This window comes from Haliotis asinina, chromosome 6 (genome assembly GCF_037392515.1).
Source record: "Haliotis asinina isolate JCU_RB_2024 chromosome 6, JCU_Hal_asi_v2, whole genome shotgun sequence".
In the NCBI taxonomy this organism is placed as follows: Eukaryota; Metazoa; Mollusca; class Gastropoda; order Lepetellida; family Haliotidae; genus Haliotis; species Haliotis asinina.
Genome location: NC_090285.1, coordinates 35,348,935 through 35,375,075, shown reverse-complemented (window position 1 = coordinate 35,375,075; position 26,141 = coordinate 35,348,935). Strand labels below are relative to the sequence as shown.

The following is a 26,141-nucleotide window of genomic DNA, read 5'->3' as shown; positions in this document are numbered from 1 at the left end:
ATTTGTTAAGGAAGTCATTGTTATTGTTCCTCATCACACGTGTTGAACAATATGAAAGTCACCTCTGAGAACACATGTATGATACTGTGATGCAGATAACAAGTATTCAAAAGTACTGTAGCAAATCATGTATGGTTTGTTTACGCGATAATGTGCAATGTAAACATGAAGATGAACGGGTCATCTCCTTGAATTTTCACGGTTGTTCTCTCTGATTATAGGAATAAATAATTCTCTGATTATATCGTCTGTTGCAATTGCCTCGGACATGACCACAGTGTTTTGCTTATTACGGATATCTGTGTGCTTTACTGTCATTTGATATTTCCATCCGATGCACAAAGTGTTCCTTCTGCTGTGGTGATACGTAACTGCAATTCAGTTCTATAAATCTACTGTCTCCACGTGACAATCCTCTGCCGTTGGTCAAAAGTTTCATGACAATATGTTGTCGTTCTATTGCTCACGTGTATCACTCCGTATCCCGTCATTCCGTGTGATGTGCTACTGCCGCTGTATCATGTCGTTCTGACGCTTTGTCATCTGTGAACTTATAGCCAAATTTTCTTCAGAGTCATAATGATTAAATAGCAATAGGATCACCGTGCAACTAAGCTTACTATAAGCAACATATATGAAGAGTAAAGATCCCACTGATGACTCATCTGTAATTATGAACGTAACGTTGAATGAAATACCTGATATGACTGTAAATGAAGATCAGACCATTGATGGATAATATCATGCTAATCTGCTCAGAGAACTGAGTCAGATAATCAAAGCTTGATTTTTGGAGAGAAAAACATAGTTTTTATTGTCGTTCCACCAAAGTATACAGCGGGATGCAAGTCCTTTGTAACTCATGCTGCTGTTCGAGCCTGTGTCTGTGAATTGACGAACCTCGTATTCACCCGATTTTAACCTCTTCTCAAACTTGATCAAACAGCTGTCATGCAAGCATTATGCAAATGGTGATCATTTTGAGACGTTTACACTCTCCCTTTGAAGCAAACGCTGTTGATAACCAAACAATTTTAAGCCTCCATCAGTTGGGGTATACCTTTCTGAAAAACACACATTCTGTCTTTACACTCCCCATTTGTACACCATCGATTGTATGATTGTTTTTCTCCAGCAAGAAATGTAGTGGTATTACTAAAACACATTTCTTTGGATCATGAACAGAACGCTTTTACTTAACTTTAACTTGGTAGAACACCAAGCATATAGAGCTTTTAAAAGTTGGTAAAGAAAGCAAATTAGACAGACCCGTGAAAATTCTGTATGAATAAGTGTGCACCCGAATTGCAAAATACTGCAACAAAAACATATGTCAAGCAAGCGACAGGCAAACCGTGATGATTTACAGACTTCACATTCTCCTGTTGAAGTAAATTCCTAAAATAACCACTATTTTATAAACACTTTTTTATGTTTTCATGAGTTGAGCTATACCTTTCAAATACAGTCGTTATTCACACTCCCCATTGTGGCACTTCCCACAGTGGCACCATCGATTCTACGTTTGTTTTTCCCCAGCAAGCAACGTAGTGGTGGTATTGCAACAAACAATTCTTTTGAGAATTCTGCATTAATAAGTGTTCATCTGAATTACAAACATCACTGCTATAATTTTAGCTTGTAGGTACAGCTTCTACACCAAATGTACAACAGGGAGTATGAGCAGTTAGCATGAATATACACAGGGCAAACAAAATTACAAATATGCAGTATATGTTACACCATTCATAGTGATCTTATTCATAGATCTTCAAAAGTGTTTAGAATATGTTCAGTGCATTTGTATACAATGCAAACATTTAGATACAATTATCAATCAACAATACATGTTACATGTTGGCGGTAGACCCTTGGTTATCTTGACATCTTGATTTTATGTGATAGACAAATGGATATTCTAATGCAGTTAGAATGTGTTAAATACATTGACACGAATACATTCATTACAAAGCATTTACATTTTAAACATCTACTATAAACGTATTGTACGTGATTTTGAATGACAGACAAATGAATATTCACACTTTCTTGTTCTCTTTTTGTGTTACGAGCCCTCTTGTGTTTGCATTGGTTTGAAGTAAACAGAATACGTCCGTTGCTGAAAAATGTCAACGTCAGCTTTACCATGCTGGATGTGTATTATTATAAAATGTTATAAGAAGTTATAATGAAATGTTTGTCACGGAAGCAGGAAACCATCTGAAATTTATCCACTTGAATGCGGGCATTGAATGCCCTGGTGTTTCCCTAAACTAACAATTAGTCTCTGAAATGAACACATTTTACTGGAAAAGGTTCATAATTAAGAAAAATGCAATATAATGAAATGGAGCCCAGAGACATCTTCATTTTCAGCCTGAAACTAAGGAAATATAGACTTGCCAAATTTTGTAGACTTGCGTGGGCTTTCTTGGATATATTTGCTTCAGGGTCTGTACGACAGACTGATTATTCCCGTTTCCCGATGGCTGTGTATGAATAGTGACTTAGCTTTATGCCCCTAACAGCAACATTAAAGCAACATCGCGGCGGATAACAGAGCGTCACACATTATACTCATCTGGGGAATCGAATCGTTTTTGGCGTGACTAGTTGCAAAATAATAAATGTTCAACATTCAGTTTCAGTGACGACGATCTAATGTGCTACAGCACGTACATTCATTGGTTGCTGGTCGTAAAATGTAAACAAATTGTATTATTTTCTCCGATACATTTTTTTAAACAAGATTGTTCCAGATTTTCAAGATGCCCACTGATTTAAAGTTGGATGAGACATCCTGGGGACTGCCGTTGCATTTCGTGCCGTCTTCAACATCTGGGAGACACTTTCAGTATGATTGCCTTGTCTGTTTGAAGAACGTTTGGATTCTGGGTAAACGTCAGTACTTCCTGTGAACAAACCAAGGCATATGCAGTTGTAACATGAACAAGAGTGTGTGGTTTTGTTTATGACCTATACGAAAGCAAAGATCTATGGACTACCTTCAGAAACAAACTATCTTTTTTCCATTCCAAAGTCGTTTCGTGAAGTTTCTTTAGAAATAAGCTGTCCTTACGCCAGCACAAAAGAAATTGATTAAAAACCTGTGAATCAAAAGTTATTCTTTAACTCAAAAAAAGCTGAATTAGTCGTGACTTGTTGTGGTCATTTTCATTATGAACACAATGTGTTCAGCTTGGTTTGCATCCATTTCAGTCTGTATGGTGAACTGGCTGAGGTTAAATGTCGAACGAAAGGGATGCTGTGTGCTTGCATGAAGAACAATGGTTTCATGCATAACTCAGCTGGTATGATAACGTGACCTTTGCACGAGAGCCCAGGCATATACTAATCCGGCCGTTTGTTTGATAACCAACATGGTGTATGTTAATATGGTCGATGTGAAATCTGTTTCATTTGTTAAACAACCCTTTTATCTATTGTTCAGTAGTATAGGGAATGATAGTTCTGGCTCACTTTCAAGAAATGTCTCTACAAAGCCTTATTTAGTAAATAAGGCTTTGGTTGGGCCATTAGCTCTTGCTACTATTACCCCTACTACAAAAAAGTTGGCGGTAATTACTGTGCCTTGGTAGGAGGTAACACTGTGCCGTACGGTACGATCAATAATTCTTCTCTTACAAATCCCCTACCCGGCCCATCCCTCAAGTAGTACAAGTTAGGTTTGTCGGCTTTCATATCCACTTTATCTATGTTGTAAGTTTTGACTGACCATATAGGATCGGTGGCCCGCTTACGGCTATCGCCCTCGTGTTCCCCCTATGTTATGTTTATATCGATGAAACAGTTTAACGTGAACCGCCTACGATCTCTTTGGCCGAGCCTCAATGAGGTTCTTCCGTTGTTGATTAACACCACTGTGCCGTTTGAGTCGTTCATCTTGAGTTCGGCTCCCAGGGGTTTGAAGACCTCGTCGTTTAGAGAGCACACGCTGTAGTAGCCGTCAGTTATTTGACTGCGAGTTCCACTGACGAACAGCTTATTGTTGCTGATGTTGATGTTAGTCCATTGCGGTAGGTAGGTGATATCGCAGAGTGCGACTTCGAGTTGACCTGACGTGTTATCAGCTGAACGGCCTCACCGCTCGTTATTCCTGGAAGTGTTATGTACATGTTAGAGTATATATGCTCATTATATAATAGTTTTAAAATGTATTCCCCTGGTGTGTTTTACCCTAAACTGGATGTAGATTTCTCCCCCATGAAGATCGTGGTTGCTCCTGAGTTGTATTTCAATGCCCAGCTTTTAGATGTGTTCGATAAGTATAAGCTTTCGGTGACTAACATTGAGGCAGTCCACGCTTGGTTCAACAACCCTATGCAGTTCTGGCAGAATCAATTCAACTTTGCCGTGTGGTGCGCTACAACGGGGTGTGGTGTGACATTGGCCGACACTCGGCGTGGACCGCTGAGTCAGTCTGTGTTCAAGTTCCACGTGTACTACCAGGTCAGACGTATCCTTAAAGAGATCAGCGCCCCCCTCCCACAGGACAAAGCGTGGGGCGCAACAAACAACCCGTACGATAGACGGGCCTACGAACGTATTTGCAATGAATTCGAAATAAACCCGAAGACGGATTGGCGTTTGCCGGGGCCGAACCACGGGTTGGGTATTCCTTATGATGGCGCGCGATCAGTGAAAGAAGTCAGTGATGATTTACTGAAACGAGATATACTACGCCAGGACTTTGCTTTGTCGAGTAATGAATGGAGGGATGATCGTATGAACTTTAAAGGTAGTGTTGCTTTCACAGTCCTGAAAGTGGAGCAGTCAACCGCAGACGGGTGGAAAATGTTCATGCTGGACACGTCGAAAGGATTCACTCATGCCGGGGTAGTCAGGTTGAACGACTCGATTCGAACGTACGTGTGGGCGCTGTTGGGTGCGCAGTCTATGACGCGTTCCAACATCCTCGGTAAGGGAACTGCTTACGACGCTCAGAAACAGTTCGTTTCCAACGTTGAGGATGCTATTAATTCTCCAGTTGATCTCCCGCGGGCTATCGAACGCTACCAAAACGTGTTAGAATACGCCAGATCGAAAGTCAATTACGTGTTCGGCGTGGGGTTGTACATGGCTCCGAGTCATATGCAACTGAGAATAAAAAAAGTGGTGGGTTATCACAACAAAATAGTCATAGCCACGACGGACCAAAAATTGGGTATCAACCCCGATATTAACACCCCCTATATCCCACACATCCCACCACGTGAAACGGGTATAGTTGCGCCGCCCCCGGAGCCTAAAGTTCAACCAACACCACACCCACATATGCATGTGGGGGTACCCCCCTATCAGCAGCATATTGATAATAAAACAGCCTTAGTGGTTGGTGGGGTAACTGTGGGACTTATTTGGTTAAAGATTTCTTAGCCGCTACGTACACCAGACCCGCCACGGCGACGATGGCTGCCCACAGGTTTTGACTGAGCCACATGGCAGTTTTAGACAGAGCGCCCAACAACCACGAGACGATGCTACCCAGGATGCCGGGAAGGGCTTCGGCGGCTTTACCAGCCAGTTTAGCTAGGCCTTCACCAAGTTTTTTTATCCAGTCTTTAACACCCCCACCGCCACTTGGAGTTCCGCCGCCTCCTGTAGGCCCAACAGGGGTACCCCCTGTCAGTGACACCACCAGGGTTGATATAATGAAACCCAATGCAGTCAGAATACTGGCGATGGTGATCCCTTGCTCCCGGAACAATATCCGAATCCTGTTGGCTAAAGTTGTATCCTCATTCAGTATTCTATCGATTGTTTCCCGAATGCGACTGATCTGGGATCGAAGCTGTTCACGATTCGAGGAAGCGGATTCCAATCGTGTACGTCTCTCGTCTTCTAAATCGCGTAGTCGTTCATTGATACGACGCTTCATATCATCGTTTTCAGTTTCGTTGAGTTTGGTTTTTTCCCTAGCGATGTGCTCGTCGATTTCGTTCAGTTTCCCCATGTTGTTCACGAGTTCTCCACGCACGCGTTTCACGGCTTCGTCTAAGCCGCGCAGTTCCCTTACCGGAAAGTCAAACCCCGGTAACGGTTTGTCCCAGTAGGTGCTCAACAGTTTTTCTATGCTGTCCGAGGCTTCTGTAGCACGCTGTGGTGTCATTTCATCTCTAGTGGTGAGGTGGGATCTGGTAGCTTGCAGATCTTCTTTAACGGCCTTAGGTATTGCACCACCGTAATCATGCATGTTTAGATTTTTACGGATAAATTCAACACCATGGCGGCTGGCTAGAGTTGACAAGGCCAGTGGTTTTTTATTGCTCTTGTTAAAGAGGTCAACCCCTGGGTCAGACTTAAGGCGTAGAACACCCTTTGTATCAATAAAAAAATTCTTATGGTATCGACCCTGTGGTTCAACGTAGTTTTTATCTCTTCTTAAACTTTCGTAATAATCATTTACCGTTGTTTCCAAGAGTTCTTGGTTCAATGGTGAACTAGTAAATGAGGTCTCCTGCTCATCATCGAATGCCTGGGCACTAGCGCCCGGCATCTCCGTCATATCTATGTCTTCATCCATTAGTATTAAAAATATATTTCTTTTATATAACAATGTACGGCAGAAAATTAGATCCTTTCAGAAGATTGAGAGAGCCATTAGGAGCCAGAGCCGTGCGCCAGTCGGTGACCATCACCAACAATCCCAGCAAGATAGACCAGAATCAAACTCTGCTGGTTAGATTTCCAAACCTTGGTGAGAATGACCTCATTGTACCAGGCACTGTTCGACTGGCGTTCAATATCACGTTGACCTCCGACAACGACAAACGCGAGCTAGTGCGGAACGTGGGTCGAGCTATCATCAAGAAAACGACCGTCAAGATCAGCGGTAACGAGGTGCTGAGCATCGACGACAGCGACGTGTTTCACTGCTACAAGGATCTCTGGAAAAGCGAGAGAGAACGAGTCAATGATGTGTACGAGGACATCAGTAAATCAACCCGGGCGCGCATAGGGTATGTCTTCACGCAAGACCAGCAAGACAAGCTATCGGACGGTGAAAAGGCCATCGCTCGAGCATACGGGAATCGATTCTGCGTGCCGCTCGACTTCGAGTTGCTCACGGGACACGCGCCGTTTTACCAGGCCGCGCTGGGTGATAGGCTCGAATACGAGCTCACGTTTAACGACTATAGCAAAGTAGTGCGTACGCCGAACGGTGATGAGGCTAGTTATGCCATAGACAACATCTCTCTGGAGTTCGACATGGTCACTAGCCCTGAGCTGGCCAGGCAGGTTCGAAGCCAGTACTCTGGGAAGATGGCTATCCTGTACGATCGCGTACTGAGACATAGATCAGTCGTGCGAGATAAGAGCGACACTGTGTGGAATATCAACCTGAACGTGCCAGCACGATCGATGAAAGGTATCCTGGTCGTCCCCGTGGAGGATTACGATCCATTCCGGAGGGACAGCGAGAAGTTTTTCAACCCCGAGATTGAAAAGGTGGAAGTTACCATCGAGGGCGTGCCCAACCAGCTGTTCAGTCATGGTATGAGACCACACCAGCAGTGGGATGAGATAAAAAAGCTACCAGTGGGGGATTATATAACAAAGGACCTGGACCTCGGCTCCGTGCAGATCGGTGAATACCTGACCACCAAGTACGCCCTATGGTTGGACATGCGATCCACGGATGATGATAAACTGCACGGTAGCGGGCGCCGTATAGATAACGGCAGCGAAGGGATAACCATCCAGATTACTAAGAAGGCTCAAACCGCTGGTAAGTTGAAATTATATCTGTACGTTATTATGGACGCGCAACTTAATATAGACAATGGGAGATTCGTGCAAGCCATCTACTAGTGGGGGAGACCCCCAGGGGTACCCACAACTACCCACTGACCCACACTGCGCTATAGTGTGCGGGCAGACTGGCTGTGGGAAGACCGTTTTCGTGTTGGATATGTTGGAGGGTTACTACAAGGATGTGTTCGATAACATCGTTATCATGTGCCCTACTCTGAGCATGAATAAAACGTACGCGCGACCTTGGGTGATGACGGACCCGGACGTACACAAAATCGACCCTGGAACACGCCTGCAGGACTGGTTGAAAGCTCTTCACGAGAAATTTAAAGGAGAATCGACGCTGTTCATACTGGACGACTGCAGTGCTAATCGCGAGATAACAAAAAAGAGAGACATGCTATCGTACCTGGCCTTCTCCGGCCGGCATGCAAATCACAGCGTCTGGGTGCTAACGCAGAAGTTCAACGCGGTGTTGAAAGACCTCAGGGAGCAGACGCGATGGGTGGCCTTATTTCACTGCAAGGACAGGGATTCGTTCGAGGAGTGTTTGAGAGAGAACGATGTGATGAGCAAATTAGAACGGGAACGGGTAAAGAAACAGCTCGCTGAAACTAAACACGCTAAGCTCGTGCTCAAGACCGACCAACCAGTAGCATATATAGTATGCTAAAGCTAAGCTAAGCAAAGCTAAGCAAAGCTAAGCTAAAGCTAAGCAAAGCTAAGCAAAGCTAAGCATATAGCTATGATATTTGAAGTATTTGTCGTGTGCAACTTAACCTTCATTTCTCTGTGTTTTGTCTGCATCGGGTATTATATAGTTAAAACTAAATCTTACTTGTTATATTATAAGATGGAGTGTGAGGAATTGCTCGAACAGTTGGTACCTGGGGGTACCCCCACTGGGGGTGTGGGGGATTCCCCCAAGCGAGAGAAACTGGTGGCGTTGGCTGTTGGTGGCAAAGCTAAACATTACTTTGGAGACTGCACTCCGGATAAAATTCATAAAATGTCAGCCGAAGAAATCGATAAGCTGTACGCTAGATACGAGTCCCGGCTCGGAGCAGAAATGACAAAGACAATAGGATCGGCTATGACCCAGATATACACCGGTATTGTATCACACTTCCTTCCCATTCCACCAGAGCGCCGACTTTACCTGTGGGAAGACCTCGAGAAAGACCCTTTTATCGAACACGCCGTGAGCTCTATCAGCTGCGGGCTGTACCACAAATATGGCATGTTGTTGGCTCCAGTGACGGCAGCGATTATCACGGCAAAACATTGTCAATTTGAGAGAAAGAATAATAATAATAGTATAGATGGATGCTGCACAGGAAACCCCAGTGGGGGAACTGAGGGAAACCCCTCTCGAGGTGATACCCCCCACACCCCCAACAGTGAGGGAAGTGACCCCTTCAGTGGAGGTACCCCCAACAGTAACCAGACAGAAGAATCCTAAGAGAGTAGCTGCCGGTAAAAAACGGTGGTGTAACCAACATAAAGTGACCAACCCCCGACTGTTGTTGGCTGTAGGCGTAACTGCTGCCTTGGCTATCTCGTGGTTATATGTGGGGGTACCCTCCCACAGTGATCCACCACCCAACAGTGAGCCCCCCACCCACACAGTCGACCCGCATATCATGTTATAATTTTAATATTTTATATCATATACATAATGTCTGAGGGGAAAACGTTCGTCAACGACGCATACCACGCCACAGTGGTAGCCAGTCTAGCCATAGGGTACGCTCGGTTGACTAAAATGGTGCTTAAACAACCAACTATCAAGCTAGATTTCAACCTGCAGGATATGGGTATGCTCATAATGAACCTTGGTATGGCGATGGCCACAAAAGACATCCTAGTAAAACAAGGAATAATACCTGATAATATAATGAAATAAATATAGGGATGGCCACGATAGCTATGATGGTCGGTGGGGCGTTAGTGAATGCCCTGGCATTTTCCGGGAGTAATTTCCTCTTCTTGAAACTACGAGATGATCACGCGGCTGAAATACAGGAAGAAAGGAAGCGGCACGATCTCGCTACTGAGAAATTACAAAGGGCACAGGCCGAGTACGCTAAAAAACGCCTCCAGAGGATCGATTTTATTAACGAACAACTCCAGCGTGAAAACCATGCCATTAAAACATTCAACGATGTCGATGAAGCAATGAAAGAATACTACCTACTAACTGGTAAACAATTGGAACCGCTAAATAAACCCACACTCGCTCAGTACTACACACCATCCAAGGGACAAATGAATCGTGAACTGGGCTTCATAGTGTTGGGTATAGCAGCTACTGCGTTGGTTGCGAAGCAATTAAATTAAAATACCTATATAAGTAAACATGAGACCCGCTCCATACCGATGCGAATATATACTTATGGGGAAGACCGAGGCCTGTGGTAGGAAATGCAGGAATCAGGGGTTCTGTTGTTTCCATATGGGAAGTCCTAACTACACGTGTTCTGTGTGTGGTATCGGGGTTAAAGGACACTACTGTCTATGTAAAGCTCACGGGGCGAACGTAGTCAGACATCAACTCATCTACGAGAATAAAAAAGGCTACATAAAAGAACGTAGGCGACTGCTCAAGATAGCCACTTAAGGGTTACCTCCCCTTACTGTGAACCAAATAGACATTGGTTCTCTTAGGTGTAAACACGATGTCTACTGTAAGCGAGCTCAAGCGGGTCGCAAAACAGAGAGGTGTCATCGGGTATTCTCGAATGCGGAAGTCAGCATTGTTGAGATTACTAGGTTTAGAAGCCCCTCCTACGGTAAAACAATTAAAAGCTCAAGCAAAACAGCTTGGACACACGGGTTATTCAAACCTGGGGAGAGCCGGGTTAACCACATTGTTATCACATGCCCCCGTAGCAAAACCTCCCACTGTAAAACAACTGAAAGCCGAGGCACACGATTTGGGTTTAGGCGGGTATTCCCGTATGAGAAAACCACAGCTTGTAGAATTATTACGACAGAATAGAGCTATTGACCTACAGTTCGTGCGCACTGAGCACGCCGTAGGCAATTATTTGAGAGGTTGGCGCATGCGCGTTGATAGAAACATAGACATTACAGATATCAAGCCTCTGATAGCTGATAAGGTCAACCAGGAACTAAATAACCTAGGAAGTATCAAGTTTCAGATCACAGTGAAAATGTCACTCGATAAGCAGGTTGGGAGTACCACTGAGTATGTTCAGCCTTACTTCCGAGGTCAACAAGAGGTCGTCACACATACAGAGACCATTGACGCATCAATCGATACCAGTTTTCAGCAGATACGAGAATACCTAGAACGCTACACACACTTGGGGTCCGGGTGGGTTGTAGATAAAATCGATAATGTCTATCTAGACATAGCTAACTACGTGCCGTTCAGAGGCGGGTCATACCTAGCCTTGCCTCCCTACTATAGGAACAAACATGCCATAGTAAACGTTAAGAATAGAGGAAACGATTGCCTGAGGTTAGCTATCAGGTCAGCCTTATTTCCAGCTGGTAAGAATTCAGATAGGCTTTCTAGCTATCCCCAAGACGATGGGCTTAATTGGGATGGTATAGATGAACCCACCCCAATATCCCAGATCACTAAAGTAGAAAAACAGAATAATCTGGCTATAAATGTCTTTGGGCACGAAGGTAACACAACAATAGTACACAGGGTCAGCCCGGTGAAGGATCGCCAAGTTATCAATATATTCATGATCCAGCGAGGTGAAAAGTATCACTACACGTGGATAAAACATCTCAGCCGGTTGTTGCACGACCAGTCGAAACACGTTGGGGAAAAACACTTTTGTGTACGATGCCTACACGGTTTCAGTCGAGCTGATTTATTAGAATCCCACCGGGATGATTGCCAAGGTGTGGGGCAGACGGCCATACGAATCGACATGCCTAAGGAAGGTGAAAATATCCTAAAATTCAGTAACCACAAGAACCAAATGTCTGTACCTTATATTATATACGCCGACTTCGAAGCCTTAGTGGCTGCCGCCGGCGAGGCTCCCAGTGGTAGCTTCACCCACAAGACACAAGAGCATAAAGCCTGTTCGTTTGGATACATTGTCGTCCGTTGTGACGGGGAAACGAAAGCTCCGGTAGTGTATAGGGGCCCTGACGCAGCTGAAAGGTTTCTAAAGTGTTTGCAGGAGGAAGAAAAAATTATTAGGAATGCATTGTATAGAATCGCTCCCATGCGTATGACCCGAGCCGACAGGCTAGCTCACGCTAGTAGCACTAACTGTCACGTGTGCGACTCACCACTTAACGGTGATTCGGTGAGAGATCACTGCCACATAACTGGTAAGTATAGAGGCGCCGCTCACAACGCGTGCAACCTCAAGCTTAAAATCAACCCTAAGACAATAAACATCCCCGTTGTCTTTCACAACTTGAGAGGGTACGACTCACACTTGATCATGCAGGCCATCGCGAAAATCGATGGTAATATAACGTGCATCCCCAACAACGTGGAGAGATACATCTCCTTCAGCTTAAACGGACTTAGGTTCATTGACTCGTTTCAGTTCCTCCTGTCGTCACTCGACAGTCTGGTCAAGGCCAACAATACCTTCCCTATCACCGATCGATACACAGACGCCGAGACTAGACCCCTGCTTATGAGGAAGGGTGTGTACCCCTATGAGTACATGGATAGTTGGGCCAAGTTCACCGAGACCAGACTACCCCCTATTGACTGCTTTTATAGCAAGCTGAATGAGGCGTCCGTCTCACGAGATGATTACTCGCACGCGACTAACGTATGGAATAAACTGGGTTGTAAGAACCTGGGTGATTATCACGACCTGTACTTGAGGACAGATGTACTGCTGTTAGCCGACGTGTTTGAAACGTTTCGGCAGACATGTTTAAAGCAGTATAAACTCGACCCCGCATGGTATTACACCAGCCCAGGTCTGTCGTGGGACGCCTTGCTTAAAAAGACCGGAGTTAATTTGGAATTGCTCACAGATTACGACATGCACCTATTCATTGAGAAAGGCTTGCGAGGTGGGATTTCCATGGCATCCAAACGATACGCGAAAGCAAATAATCAATACGTGAAAGGTTACGATCCTAACAAACCAACCAATCACATTCTATACCTCGACGCAAACAACCTGTACGGCTGGGCCATGAGCCAGTATCTACCTACAGGGGGATTCGAATGGGTACCCCACGTTGATGTTATGGGGGTCGCACCAGATTCGAACAAAGGGTATATCCTCGAAGTTGACTTAGAGTATCCCAAGGAATTACACACATCGCACAACAGCTACCCCCTGGCCCCCGAACGTATGAGGGTTAACACAGACTGGATGTCTGAGTACCAACATAACTTGTCAGGTGGTCGTGTGACAGACGTTGAAAAACTCGTGCCTAACTTAATGAATAAGACCAAGTACATCGTTCACTATCGCAACCTACAGCTGTACCTGTCGTTGGGTATGAGGCTGACCAAAATACACAGGGTGCTCATGTTCGACCAGAGCCCATGGATGGAGCCCTACATCAGAATGAACACAGACCTACGAAAAAAAGCAACCAGTGATTTTGAGAAAAATCTCTACAAGCTCATGAATAACTCGGTGTTTGGTAAGACTATGGAAAACCTGAGGAAACGCGTAACCGTGAAGCTGGTTAGATCTAGTGAGGAAGACAAGCTCAGGAAATTGATAGCCAGTCCGGCATTCAACCGTAATAAAATATTTACAGACAACCTGGTTGCCATACACATGAAGAAAAGCCACATAAAATTCAACCGGCCTGTTTACGTGGGGATGAGCATCCTCGATTTATCCAAACACCTGATGTACGACTTTTACTACAACGAGCTCAAGAAACAGTACGGCGACAGGTGTGAAGTGCTGTACACTGACACGGATTCCCTGCTGATGGAGATTCGAACCGAGGACGTGTACGAGGACATGAAAAAACACCTCGATTTATACGACACCAGCGACTACCCTAAGACCCATACCCTACACAGCACGGTAAATAAAAAGGTCCTAGGTAAGATGAAGGACGAGTGTGCTGGCACGCCCATAGCCGAGTACATAGGTTTGAGACCTAAGATGTACTCCATACTGAAAGCCGACAATAGTGAGATCCGGAAGGCTAAGGGGGTTAAGAAGTATGTGGTGAAACAACACATCAAACACGCCAGATTCAAGGAAGCCCTGTTCAAGACCCGTACCTTTAGACATAAAATGAACACACTTAGAAGTGATGGGCATAAGATATACGGACTGACTATAAACAAGACGTCCCTATCGCCTATGGACACGAAACGTTGGATAGCTATTGATGGTATAAACACATACGCGTATGGACATGAAAAAATTTGAGGCTATTTACTACAGCCCGCGTGGGTACTGGAAAGGAGCTAGCGCAGTAGATAAGCTAGCTAAACTAGCGCGAGTACCCCCGGAGGAAGCCAAAGCGTGGCTTGAAAAACAAGCCCTGTGGCAGATCTATTTACCGGCACCACGCTACGTGCCTAGAAGGAGGTTCGGTATTAACATACCTAATAGCATTCACCAGGCAGACCTACTGTTCCTACCCCACGACAAGAGGTACAAGTATGCCTTAACCGTAGTGGATGTAGCCAGTCGTTACAAGGAAGCCGAACCCTTGACCACGAAAGATTCGGCCCAGGTAGCCAGAGGATTTGAACGCATATACAAACGCAGCCCACTGACGTGGCCAACAGAGCTGCAAGTTGACCCCGGACGGGAGTTCATGGGTGCCGTGTCACAACTGCTAGCCAAACACGATACAAAGGTGAGGCGTGGCACGGCCGGAGCCCATCGCAGCCAAGCCATAGTTGAGAGATTTAATAGGACTTTGGCTGAGCGCTTGTTCGGCTATCAGTATGCTAGGGAGATGGCCACCCCTGGAAAACGATCGACTGAATGGGTCACGAGGTTACCCAAGGTGGTGTCGGCAATCAACCATGAAGTCACCCGTCTCACCGGTAAGAAACCGGCAGACGCTATCAAACTAAAATCAATAGTTGCAGAGTCGGCCGCTCCATTGCGTGGGAAGGAGAAACAGATACCAGATAGGGCCCTAGTGAGGTATCTATACCAGCCGGGGGAACACGAGGGCGATAGCCGTAAGCGAGCCACCGATCCTATATGGTCAGTCAAAACTTACAACATAGATAAAGTGGATATGAAAGCCGACGAACCTAACTTATACTACTTGAGGGATGGGCCGGGTAGGGGATTTGTAAGAGAAGAATTATTGATCGTACCGTACGGCACAGTGTTACCTCCTACCAAGGTACAGTAATTACCGCCAACTTTTTTGTAGTAGGGGTAATAGTAGCAAGAGCTAATGGCCCAACCAAAGCCTTATTTACTAAATAAGGCTTTGTAGAGACATTTCTTGAAAGTGAGCCAGAACTATCATTCCCTATACTACTTGTTCTTAACACGTGTTGGACAATGAAATGATGATGAAAATATATTTTTAAAACGTAAATCCTACCGGTGTATCAGGCAGACGATCAAACTTCACGGCCCTCAGAACACTGATCAAGGCTAGTTTAAGTTCAACCAGGGCAAGCCGCATTCCAATGCAGATTCTGGGGCCAAATCCAAAACCTTGGAAGGCAATAGTTTTGTCTTGATCTTCAAACCTGAAGTACATTTTCTTACAGTTATTCAAATATAACAATTAAGTGTACACGTGCTACACTGTCATCCAGATAACAAATGCTCAGCTAACAAGTTTATCCCGGAAATGGAAAGTGACGTGAATAAAGGCTGACCATCTGATATTATATGGTTAGGATGTTTTCTAGTAACCAACTACCAACGTCAGCCCTATACCTTTCTGGCTTGAAGGAATCAGGATCCTCGTAGATGTCAGGATTTCGGTGTATAGCCATCGCAGGAATGAAGATAGTTTGACCTTTACTGAAAGTCAGGCCTTTGATTTGAGTGGTCTCAGAAACAATTCGGGAGTTCCTGAAAAGTAGAAATTTGTATAAGCTTGGAGCAAGGTCCAAAATGTCCATTGACGCTGAACATGTTCTTTTACGAGATTCTTAGCTAATATATTCATTGGCATTATCAGACAGTATGTACTGTTCAACATCATACTGATCATTACGGTTGGTATCCATTATACATGTTATGTCAATGAATGATTTGAATTAAACGTCAATTTAAATTATTATGGTATTCAGATATATTACAGTGTAACGAAACACTCCCAATCTAACCTATGCTGACTCTGTTTTGTTTACATTTAAATAAAGTATATGTAGTTCACAGAACAATATTCCAGCTGTATATAAATAATCGATCCTGAAACAGAAAACAAAATGTTGAGTATTGTGATCAAAGATCATGCTTGACAATACGATCATTATCATCATCTCTTACGACCAACAAAGGTTGCTGGGATCCATTCTAATCAGAAATCCCACCGTTAAACTAGTCGTTCTAAACTAAAGTTGCTCTATGCTATAAGCATGATGCACAGTGCTGGATAGTACTCTGGCTTGCCTTAACACTCCTATTGTAAAACATATTTTTCCACTTACACATAACCCGGCGGGTAGAGTCTGAGCGTCTCTGAGATCACGTTGTCCAGATACTTCAGTTTCCCAATGTTGCCATAGTTTGGTTCCTCCTGACAAACAAAAACGTCTTTAAATGTATGTTTGTTGGGTTACCTTGACAACAATATCAAATAATTCATTTCTGTAATTCTGGTGTGTCACCTTGCTGAAAGGGTTCTCTGACCCAGAAGCTGTACTTTAGAAGTACAATAAAACACGGCTTGTTCTAATAATAATGTATCTTCATATTTCATAATGTCAGTCAATGAAACAGATGATTAATAACTTATCCACATTTCGACAAGTTCATAAACGAGACTAAAAACAACAGCTAGAATATGACAGCATTGTTCTTTTGGATACTGACATTTCCCAACTTTTCTTTGATTTCTCTGTAGGCCTTCTCCTGTGCATCCGGGTTCATGGCCAGGTTGTAAGATAGGAAGGAAAGGGTGGACGCTGTAGTTTCGTAACCAGCGATAAAGAACGTTATGCACTGAGCGACTACTTCATCCTTCGATAGATCTGTAAGTTGAAACTTGTGTCATTCCTTTTCAACATTGATTTTTTTGTGAATAGAGAGAAAAACGTGAAGTCAAATGAACATCTGCCACATCACCTACGTTGTATGACTCTCCTAAATCTCTCATTCGATGGAAAGTAGATGGCAGCATACTTTTACTAGTAATTATGGGATGACTCCAGAACGTAGCTCTATCATATTATACGACAGAATAATGACTTGCAGACGGCCTGGAGTTCCGTTCCCTGTCCCAATACTGCATTGTGGTAGCCTGCGACCTCGTTGTATCGCGGTACTTGACATATCCGTAATCGGAAATACATTCTGAACTTATGACGCCTATTTTATTTAGAGATCCAAATATAGGGCATTTGATCAACAGATTTGTGAAAAAAAGATATTATTTTAACTTAAATAGTATTTCAGCGAAAGCCATTAGACGAACGTAGCCAATTAATATTTACCAAAGGGGAGAACTCCATCGTATCGCGGTAAACAATAAAATTCAATTCGCAGGAGATAAATATAGCTCATGACATCACTTCCACTATATTTTTGGCAACAATTGCAAGCATATGCAGACGACGTAGTTCAGATGGAGTGGGAAGAGTCATATATGAAACGTAAATGTTATAGCAGGTATTTCATGGATGGTCAGACAGATTCCAGATTTTAATGTTAATAATTCTGCTGGAAAATGCTTACGGAGATTCGATACATGCCGTCGGTTTGAAAACGGTAAACAAACCACGGACGTTAGGCTGTCGATTTACATCAAAATCACCTCTAAGAGCCAAGTCTAGATCGCAAACCCGGGAATACCGATTGCTGCGATACCATGAATGCCTCCCGAGACCACAATCAGCTGAGTCAACCACTAGGACAAAATGTTCCCCTAAGCACTATGGGTGGCTTCCACTTGTAGACGGCGATACCCACACCTTGCAAATGGAATAAACTGCATACTTACGCCTGACTGAATGTTTGCCTGTTTTATTAATAGAGTTGTCATCTTTTCCCTCTTCTATTGAAGCATCCATCATCATTTTCAGGAAGTCGGTTCCCTGATATAAATATTGAAAACATAAGTTTCGATACCGCCGACAGTCCAAATACAAAATGCAGAATTTCATGTAATTGATATATGGTGAAATGATGCTGAGTTTTCTGACATTTCTCCATGAGACAATGATACATCTCATCTCCTAATAATAAGAAAAAGGTCATGCGACCCTTGTAGTCTCCGTTGGCGAAAAGAATAAAATAAAAATAACAGCAAGTCTTTATAATTCTTGGCATGTTTTATTGCAGTAACAAATGGTAGAGTTCATTTAGAAGTTATAATTAGATGAAGAATGTTGTCATGGAGGCAGGAGTGTGTCTGACATGTACACACTGATGCATCTCATATAATGGTGATACGTCTAATATTACCTGTTTGTTTGTTTTATCGTTTCGCCGCTGTTTCATCATTTCATCGGTGATCGACTCAAAGAACACAACGGTGTCTCGTGGAAAGAGTCCGAAGCCCAGCTTAGCTATGATTGGTTCAAGTGCTGGAACAGCAGCTTTAAACAGAAATATATCTCCATTTGAATCTTTAAATAATGCCCAGGCATTCTGGTCGTGATTTTGTGAAAAGGTGCATACAAACAGAGGAGAGAAGAAAAACAGTTTAATGTGTGCACTGCTGTTACAGGAGTTACAGACTGGCGATAAGTTACAGGAAGTCACTTTCCTTTCACTTACCTGACACTACTGAGAATGCCTGTGCCAGTTTTGTTGGTCGGAATAACTTCCTAGCGTGTGCGACAAACGGGTGGTTCAAATCAGTTTGTGAATCAACCTTAATTCCAAAGGCAGTTTGGCAAATCACATCCATAGAGAAAGCTCCAAAGTAGCTAAAACATTCAAAATATACTAGAAAGAGTATATGCGGCAAAGTTTCAATGAAAAAAAAAATTCTCCAACCGTTAATTATTGACATATCCAGGTTTCATAAATCCCAAAGGACCTCACTGTCGTAATGAACTTGAACATGAACATGAACAAGGCAGTCGTTGCACAACATTTGCGACAGACGACAGTATGATATGTGAATACATTTATGCTTGCAATGGGTATGTGAGTTTCCTTTCACAGGGATTTGTTTCAACGGATGTTTCGACTGATATACTCCACACCACAGAACAGCATTAACGTGGACTTGAGATGTTACAAAGCTTGCCGCAGTTAACTGCAACACTGCTGGTGCCTCTTAAAGCAACATTAAATTACACACACACACTCACCATTTGTGGATGGACAAAATGTGATGAAGACCGTTTGTAAAATACTGAGCCTTTAGGAAAATGTCATTAGTATACCCGTCAAAAAAGTACAGGAACTGTATTTTCAATCTGCGATCGTCGAAATTGGGAGATATATGGGATTGAATCAATGTTGATATAATAATAATGGGTGCTTTGAGAATGCATCACCACATGGATTTCATTCAAAGCAAAGGTTTTCGTTCAGTTTTCGCCTTGTTAGGTGATTGGAGCCTGACATGAAAATTTCATCTTTACACTTTTCAGTCAGTAGTGTGTGATATGATAAATACCCTGACTATGCACATATGCAAGAAAGTTATCGACAAAAATGGTCTACAGTGGTTTGCTGGTATGACTGAAAAACGTAAAGATTCTTAATGACACCATAAGCACGTGTAGGAGGCTCCCACTTTGTACACGTGTTTCCCATGCATTGTGTTTGCGTATGGTGATAACATGAGATGATGCTGCATACACACGATGAATGTCATTGCAACGCTCTCAGTGGGTTTTCTTTCCAACCGCACTTCAAAGTTCAGGTTCCCCTACTGCTTTTAAAAGTATGTTATACTGAAAGGCAAAGTTGATGTTTTCGCAGTTACCAGATTGTCTAGGCCAGAGTCAATTATTTAAATACCACCGTCATAAAGTTGGATCATTACTGAGAGCGACAAACGGACAAGTCAGATTGTGATCATTAGCTTTTTATGATAAGCCCGTTAATTAATGTATCCCTCAACATAACCGTTCACACATAATAAAACTGTCTGATGAATGCCCCCACGACGACATCGCACTAGGTCTGTGACGTGTCTACCAACCACTGTCTTTGGTCTTCAACTTTGAGATAATTGGTCATTGTGCTAATATTGTGTGACTGGTTTATCTAGCTCAGATTCGGTATGTACAGATATCTGTCTCACACATTAACTATTTCAAAATATATAGTTAATTAAAAATACACAGGGATTACAAGTTCGGATTGTGACCAGCATGAGCAATGACATGTATGTTCCATAGATTTTCAGCCATAACAATATTTCTTAACGAACTGGGGATATAGTAAGAGAACCTTTTTCCCTACAAGGAACCATCTTTGGGGATTGTGTAAAATATCTATCCACATTAACATATAAAGAAACATCATATACCTTCAACCTACAAACAATACTAATGCACTTACTGTATCACATTAATTCCACGGCTTTTCCCAATGTCTTTTAAGAAGTTTGTTGTGAGAGTCCTTGCACAATCGTTGATGGCTCCACACATCTAAATACAGAAGGCAAAAATCACATATTTTCCACAATACTTATTGCAGTCAAACATTGTGGCACTACTTATATCCAACTTTAAAAACCTGCGAACCGTTATCAAGTGGACAACACATTTACCGCATTCGAATGGTTACAAGTACTGGTCAGTTCGAAGTCAGTAATATGTTGCAGTTGACTATCCTGTTAACCTCCGATCTCCGAGACCAAGCAGTAATGGAATAGTATACATCAGCCTTCGTACAGGACGTCACACGCAGTCTACATAAACTGAATTCGTTCACAGGCCACAGTTGTCATTGTATACGGTTTGGATTTTTTTACCTCTAAATTTTAGGGGTTTGTTTTCAACAATGGAATGTTCTGATCTTCATCCTACCGAAGCGAATTTATGGTTTTTTTTCCAGCATAAACACAAATGGAATAAAATCGAGTTGTAAATGTTATTCATTCTACTCAACGCATATACATTCTCCATATGGTTAATATAAAGACGAACAGAGTCCCTTGCCTCTTTCAGTTTGGCACCAGTGAAGGTAGGACTGATGGTAGTTCTCACTCTCTTCCACGCAGAGTCTTCTAAGTTTACCAAGGATAAGTTGAAGGGGTGGGGCATTCGCAATGCCTGAAATGTATTCGAAAAACAGAAATGTGAGTGACTTTAGTTTTACGCCGCTTTTAGCAATATTCCAGCAATATCACGGCGGCGGACACCAGAAATGTGTTTCACACATTGTACATTGATTTAGGAGAATCAAACCTGGATCTTTGGCGTGACAACAAAACGCTTTAATTGCTAGGCTACCCCGCCGTTCCGAACACAGAAATGGTAAACAGGCAAAACACAGTAAACATGGTACAACGTTCAACTTTGTTTCATTTGTGTGATATATAATCTTTATTTCCAGTCCAAGGGGCCTTCTTTATCACTAATTTGAAAAAATACCCATTGCTTACCGGGCGGTTTCTGAAATGGTCAAAACTCTTGACCATAACCTCTTTCAGAATTTCAAGATCGGAAATAACATAGGCGGGTCTCCTTCCAAGGAAGATTCTGCAGAATGTGATAAATGACAACGTCAAAAGTGCTTAGATAACACAAGGCACTTACTACCTCTTAGCCCACCTTACAGACGTGCTTCCATGCTCATGTTTATGTTTCAACACAATGTAATACAAAAAATGTTTTAGATACCAGTAAACTCCAATTATCCTAAATACTATGCTGTTCGATATTCCCCGTTATATCAGTTACGTGTATGTGTTACTTGTTTACCAGCGACTTCCTCGTAGTATGTGCTTTGTCTGACTACATGTATGTACGTATGTATATATTTGTGTGTGTGTGTGTGTGTGTGTGTGTGTGTGTGTGTGTGTGTGTGTGTGTGTGTGTGTGTGTGTATGTATAGATAAATACATATGCACGTACCCAAAAACAGATCCATATAGCTTACTCCAGGGGTACAGTTTATGGCCGAAACTCTGCAAAAGAAGACGTGAATACATTTTCCTGCAATATTTCTCATCTGCCATATCAACTGTTTTAAAATGTGACAGAAGTGTTACTTTGATATGTATCAGTACTGAATTTGAAATATTTAGCGAATAAACAAGCTCGTCTGTTGTAATATTACAATTGGCATTCACTGGATATGTCAACGAAGTGAGTGCCTGTTGGTCATTTAGCAGACTTCAGGACTCGCCTCTGTGTAATGATCAGATTGTCGAAGGACATTCCACATTTTGTGGCATCAACGATTCATATCTTTTAAGTGTTTAAATTTTTAAGAACTTAGTTGTTTGGATGGATAACAAATCTCTCAGACTAGATTTATTTTTGAACCTACCGGACCAGTGTTGTTTCCAATACAAGGCGTTGGTGCTGGTCCCGGAATTCCCTGCTTCTTGAAGTAATTGTAGTTCCATGTTCCATATCTGTAAATCACAATCAGACAAATAGAAGAAGATAGGAGCAAATGAATATTTTGAGGATAAGAGCATACTTACTTATTAAGATCGAAGTATTGACATGGAAAGGTTCAAATTGAAGAAACTGCACAGTGTATGGCATTAGCCTGTATGTCGCCACCTTGACGGCAAGAAGAGCGTTTTATGCCGTTTTCAGCACGGATTCAGTAAATATTGGAAACTTACTCCATGATATTCCATATCATGAAAGCATGTAATGTTGCCTGATTTTGTTGTTGAAACAAATAAGAAATACATGAAATGTATCAAACAGCAATTAATATTTAATTATCTAATAATTAATGAATAGTTGTTTTTTAAATTCATGATAAATCGTCAGAAAGGAATCACTACGGCAGTAAGAAATGTGGTAGTGTAAATCTTAAGGTGATAATATAAACCAAGCTCAAAGTGATGATGATAGTGATGGTAGTAAGCTCTCTGCAAGAGTAATACCACTTGGAACCTTCCGTGTATCCCCTATATAACGATCATCGAACGCAATGTCGGGCGGTAGGGTAGGCTAGTTGTTAGAGCGTTCGCTCGTCACACCAAAGGTTCGAGTTCCATTCCCCACATGGGTAGAATTTGTGAAACCCATTTCTGGTGTTCCCCGCTGGATTCTGATGTTCACTGTTGCTAAAAGCGGCGTAAAACCATACTCAATAACTAAATTTGGAGCATTACTGTCCCTCGTCGAAACTCGTTGTGTCTTGCATGAAAATATACCAGATTATGTGACGATAACCTTGGGTACATTTCTCCTGAATCATTCTTTTCATTGCCACATGAACGTGGTATGGAAGTCTTTAAAGTTACTCAGTCTGAGGAAATGCGGGCATTGCTTGAATAATTACCATCTGTATCTATTAATGTACAATGAATTTCCCTTTGGGGACTGTTAGAGTCTGTCTTACTGATAGGAAATACACATCGACTACGATCAGACAGGTGCTGAAACGCTTTAGAATTACCCTTGACCTGGTAGTAGACGAGATAATTTGGTCAGGCTCGCTGATTTGGTTGACACATGTCAATGGGGTATATCTATGTTCGTAATGTCAATCACTGACACGATTGCTGAGTGCTGCATTGAACAGACTCCGATATTTACACTTTAATTTGAAGACTTATTTACGCTATTGACATAATGTACTCAATCTATGCAAAATACGTAATGCTATCCAGAAACGGCAAGCACTAGTGTGGAAGGTCCATGATGACCTTCCGGTAGCCATTTCGATCAACAGAAAATATTCAAGACGCCTACATCCTTTATGGCATACGTCATTGACACAGACAGACGGACGGACAGACAGATAGACTTGTATGCAAGAAAACATACACAGGAGCATACACATGAACACACACATGCATCACAAATACATACACACAGAGGGCAAAAGACAGGGAGACAAACACACGCATGCACGCGAACAAACACACGTACATGGACATTTTGAGCTATGACCATGCCAGTTGTAACCGTCAGCGTTGGATGGTGACCGTTTAACAGTATGTTAAAACTTGGGTTTTGCACAAGTTTACAAAGTGTATTCATTTTAAAAATAGTATTGTTTTGTGATTAGTCTTTCTCCCAATGTGCATAAAAACCGTTGCCATAATACAAAAACTCGTCTATGTATAAAGTTCTCTACTCACATGTAGATCAGAACTGTGGCCGCCAAGCACAGTAGGAAATACAGTGGTACATCCACAAGTCCCAAGATCTCCATGTCGATATGACGTCTAAACGAGTAAGCAGGTCTTTTATAACACCGAAAAAAACATAATCACGTGTCCTAGTTATGGCGTAATGGAACGAGTCAACCTGACGGCGACTGGTGCAATTTTCAAGCATGTGATCGAGGAAGGGATGGCGTTTACTACAGCAAAATCGCATGTACGCTGCAGTTGCCTGCTCTAGCCATAAGTAGGGTCGTTTACACAGTAGTTTGGGGCTCGGTTTGGGTTGTTGGCGATCCTGTTGTGGATCTTTTCACAAGGCTGATGTGTACAGGTTTATCAGTCATTTCATATAGTGCATATGTAAACACTGTTCCAGTTGACAGACAAGTCCTTGTTCGTGATATGACACTGCACGTTTGAGCCGTTTAGCTCTTCCCACTGGTTGGAATTATTTTATTTTTATTTTATTTTGTTGACATATGTATCAATGTGATGTGGCTACAGTCCCTCAGTAACCATGCTCGATGCCCCAAATCTTTACATTTCTTGACCAAGATCTTTTATTGATAAATCTTCATTTAAATTCTTTGAAACACAACCTTTCGCGGTCATTCCAGACCTTTTCATCAGGTGAACTGACAGTTGATGCTATGACGTCGAACCTATGATGTCATAACTATGCCATGACGTCACAATACATGTGACATCACAATCGGTCTTCTTGTTTTGTAAGTTTCCGTGTGAATGTGAGCAGAGCAATAGTATTTGTACACCGTATTTCGCATTATTCCAACAGATACCAGAAATGGGAGCCCAGAAATGGACTTCGTACATTGTGCCCAGGGAATTGAACATGTTTTTTCGCCGTGACGAATGAACGCCTAAATCCGAAGGATATCCTTCCGCCCCCTACTCATGTGAAGGTATGGAGCATTGCTGGGATAGGTGAGCTCAATACTATGGATAGTCAAAGGGATGTTTTCACGATCCCGCAATCTCAACGAAAGCGAGCTAAATAGCCAAAAGTATCAGAAAGCGAGATTTGACGTTCTCGTGTCATCTTATACACAACACTTTTTGTCAGCAGTTGAAAACGCGAGAATGAGACACTTCGGACATGATGTAAAATATTGCAATCTCGACTAGTCCAGGAAGGACCAAAGAAACTTCTCGCTACTTCGTATTTGTTTGGACTGTTAAGTTCGAGACTGGGAGACAAAGGTTTACCTTTGCTTGTATTATTTAATTCACTTACGTTATTTTGAATGGGACAACCAAGTGCAAAGACACTAAAGCAAATGCAGGCGCTTCTACAAAACTTAAACGAAGTGCAAGCGCACGTACAAAATTAGGCATACACACCTACTCGTTGCTCGATGTGTCATCCTCTTCTGTTTTCGTATTTCAACAATGAATCCAGAATTCTAATTTATTACGTTCCCCTTTAATGCTTTTCAATATCCACAATCTGGGGTACGAATGAACAAATTGGAAAGAGGAATTAATTTGCATTGATTGGTAATAAACATTTGAGAAATGGAAGGCGGGGCAATTAGCAGTGACTGGTGATAGCACTGGACAAGCACTATACATATATAACCTACCCATGGTCCATGTTCAGTAGTAGTGTGTGTTACCTTTCAACATTGCTCTCACAAAGTCCACTGTCAATAAAGCATTTATTTTTCTATATACACGATGCCATGCTTTCCCTTGTACATTTCCCTCAGTATATATCGACGCCACTTTGGGAACGTTTGTCTTCTCATAGTTTCGTGTTGGCTGTGATATGCCAATATTTGTGTTTGTTGGTGTACACGAGTTGTCATGAGCAACAAAATTTGAAAATTTTTTACTATACCTAAGATAATATCATCATAGCAAGATGTATGGCTGATGATTTGTATTTCGCATTTCCAGCCTTTGCATCTTAAGCTACTGTAAACTTTTTTCAATAACGGACGCACCAGTAATGAATTGACGAATATAGGGAACTGTTC

The 26,141-nt window shown here is 42.5% G+C and overlaps 1 protein-coding gene across 1 annotated transcript; it reads right to left on the bottom strand.

Moving 5' to 3' along the window:
* Positions 1 to 787: 787 nt before the first annotated feature.
* On the bottom strand, positions 788 to 24,190 carry LOC137287268 (cytochrome P450 3A14-like). The gene is made up of 14 exons (XM_067819502.1): positions 24,115 to 24,190; positions 22,332 to 22,419; positions 21,914 to 21,966; positions 21,442 to 21,538; positions 20,996 to 21,109; positions 20,394 to 20,482; positions 18,648 to 18,799; positions 18,333 to 18,466; positions 17,869 to 17,962; positions 16,743 to 16,900; positions 16,358 to 16,446; positions 15,639 to 15,776; positions 15,295 to 15,445; positions 788 to 2,912 (listed from the first exon to the last, which is right to left on the bottom strand). The coding sequence occupies exons 1-14, from the start codon at positions 24,186 to 24,188 to the stop codon at positions 2,832 to 2,834; spliced, it is 1,512 nt and encodes a 503-aa protein (XP_067675603.1). The 5' UTR covers positions 24,189 to 24,190; the 3' UTR covers positions 788 to 2,831.
* Positions 24,191 to 26,141: the final 1,951 nt, after the last annotated feature.